This window comes from Wasmannia auropunctata, unplaced genomic scaffold (genome assembly GCF_000956235.1).
Source record: "Wasmannia auropunctata unplaced genomic scaffold, wasmannia.A_1.0 LD270039.1, whole genome shotgun sequence".
Taxonomy (NCBI): domain Eukaryota; kingdom Metazoa; phylum Arthropoda; class Insecta; order Hymenoptera; family Formicidae; genus Wasmannia; species Wasmannia auropunctata.
The window spans coordinates 1-696 of NW_012092851.1; the positions used below are offsets into that span (position 1 = coordinate 1).

Genomic DNA, 696 nt, shown 5'->3' on the forward strand with positions numbered 1-696 from the left:
AAATTTTACAATAGTAACATAGTATATGCATATATACATACGTTTCCTTTGGTAATACAACATCCACGTTTTCAGCTTCCTTAATCTTATTCTCTTTGAGTTTAGCAATTAATTCTGATCTATATTGGATTTTCAAAGGCTGTGGTTCTGTCTTGTTTAACTTGATCCACTTTTTACAGGCTTCCTTGTACGTTAAACCATACCATTCTATTTCTTCTCTCGTATACTGAAAATGTAACATTATAATAATTACATATGAATTCTATTCTATATGAATTGTGTTAATTATATTAAAGTAAATATTGTCTAGTTTAGTATTTAATATCTATAATTTTTAATAACTTGTGCAATGTATAAACAAATTTCTTACCGCTGAAAGATATTGCTCGTACTTGGTGTAAACCTCTGTACGCTTTTGTGGATCATCAGGATATAAAGTCTTATCTGCTAGTGCGACAAGAATCTGACGTTTCAGTCTCAAAGCAAGTAAAGATCTCAGATCGCAGGCTGGTGTCTGCAAATAATAGTCTGTAATACTACTGTAATTCAACAAAAATCTTATATACTTGTATCTGTCAAAATTTGTGTAGTTCCAGCTCCTTTCTTTATTTACTAGCTAATCAATGCACCTTCAATAAATAATGATCAAATCCGTAATTTTCGTGAATTAATCTGATTGCTCTCTCAGTAACAACA

At 30.5% G+C, this 696-nt stretch overlaps 1 protein-coding gene across 1 annotated transcript; it reads right to left on the reverse strand.

The window, feature by feature from the left end:
* Window positions 1–9: 9 nt before the first annotated feature.
* LOC105462131 (39S ribosomal protein L28, mitochondrial-like) lies at window positions 10–692 on the reverse strand (the record flags this gene model as incomplete). Its single annotated transcript, XM_011708666.1, has 3 exons — window positions 10–226; window positions 371–514; window positions 630–692. Coding segments are annotated over 3 exons (424 nt in total), but the record flags the coding sequence as incomplete, so codon positions are not given.
* Between the last annotated feature and the right edge of the window lie 4 nt (window positions 693–696).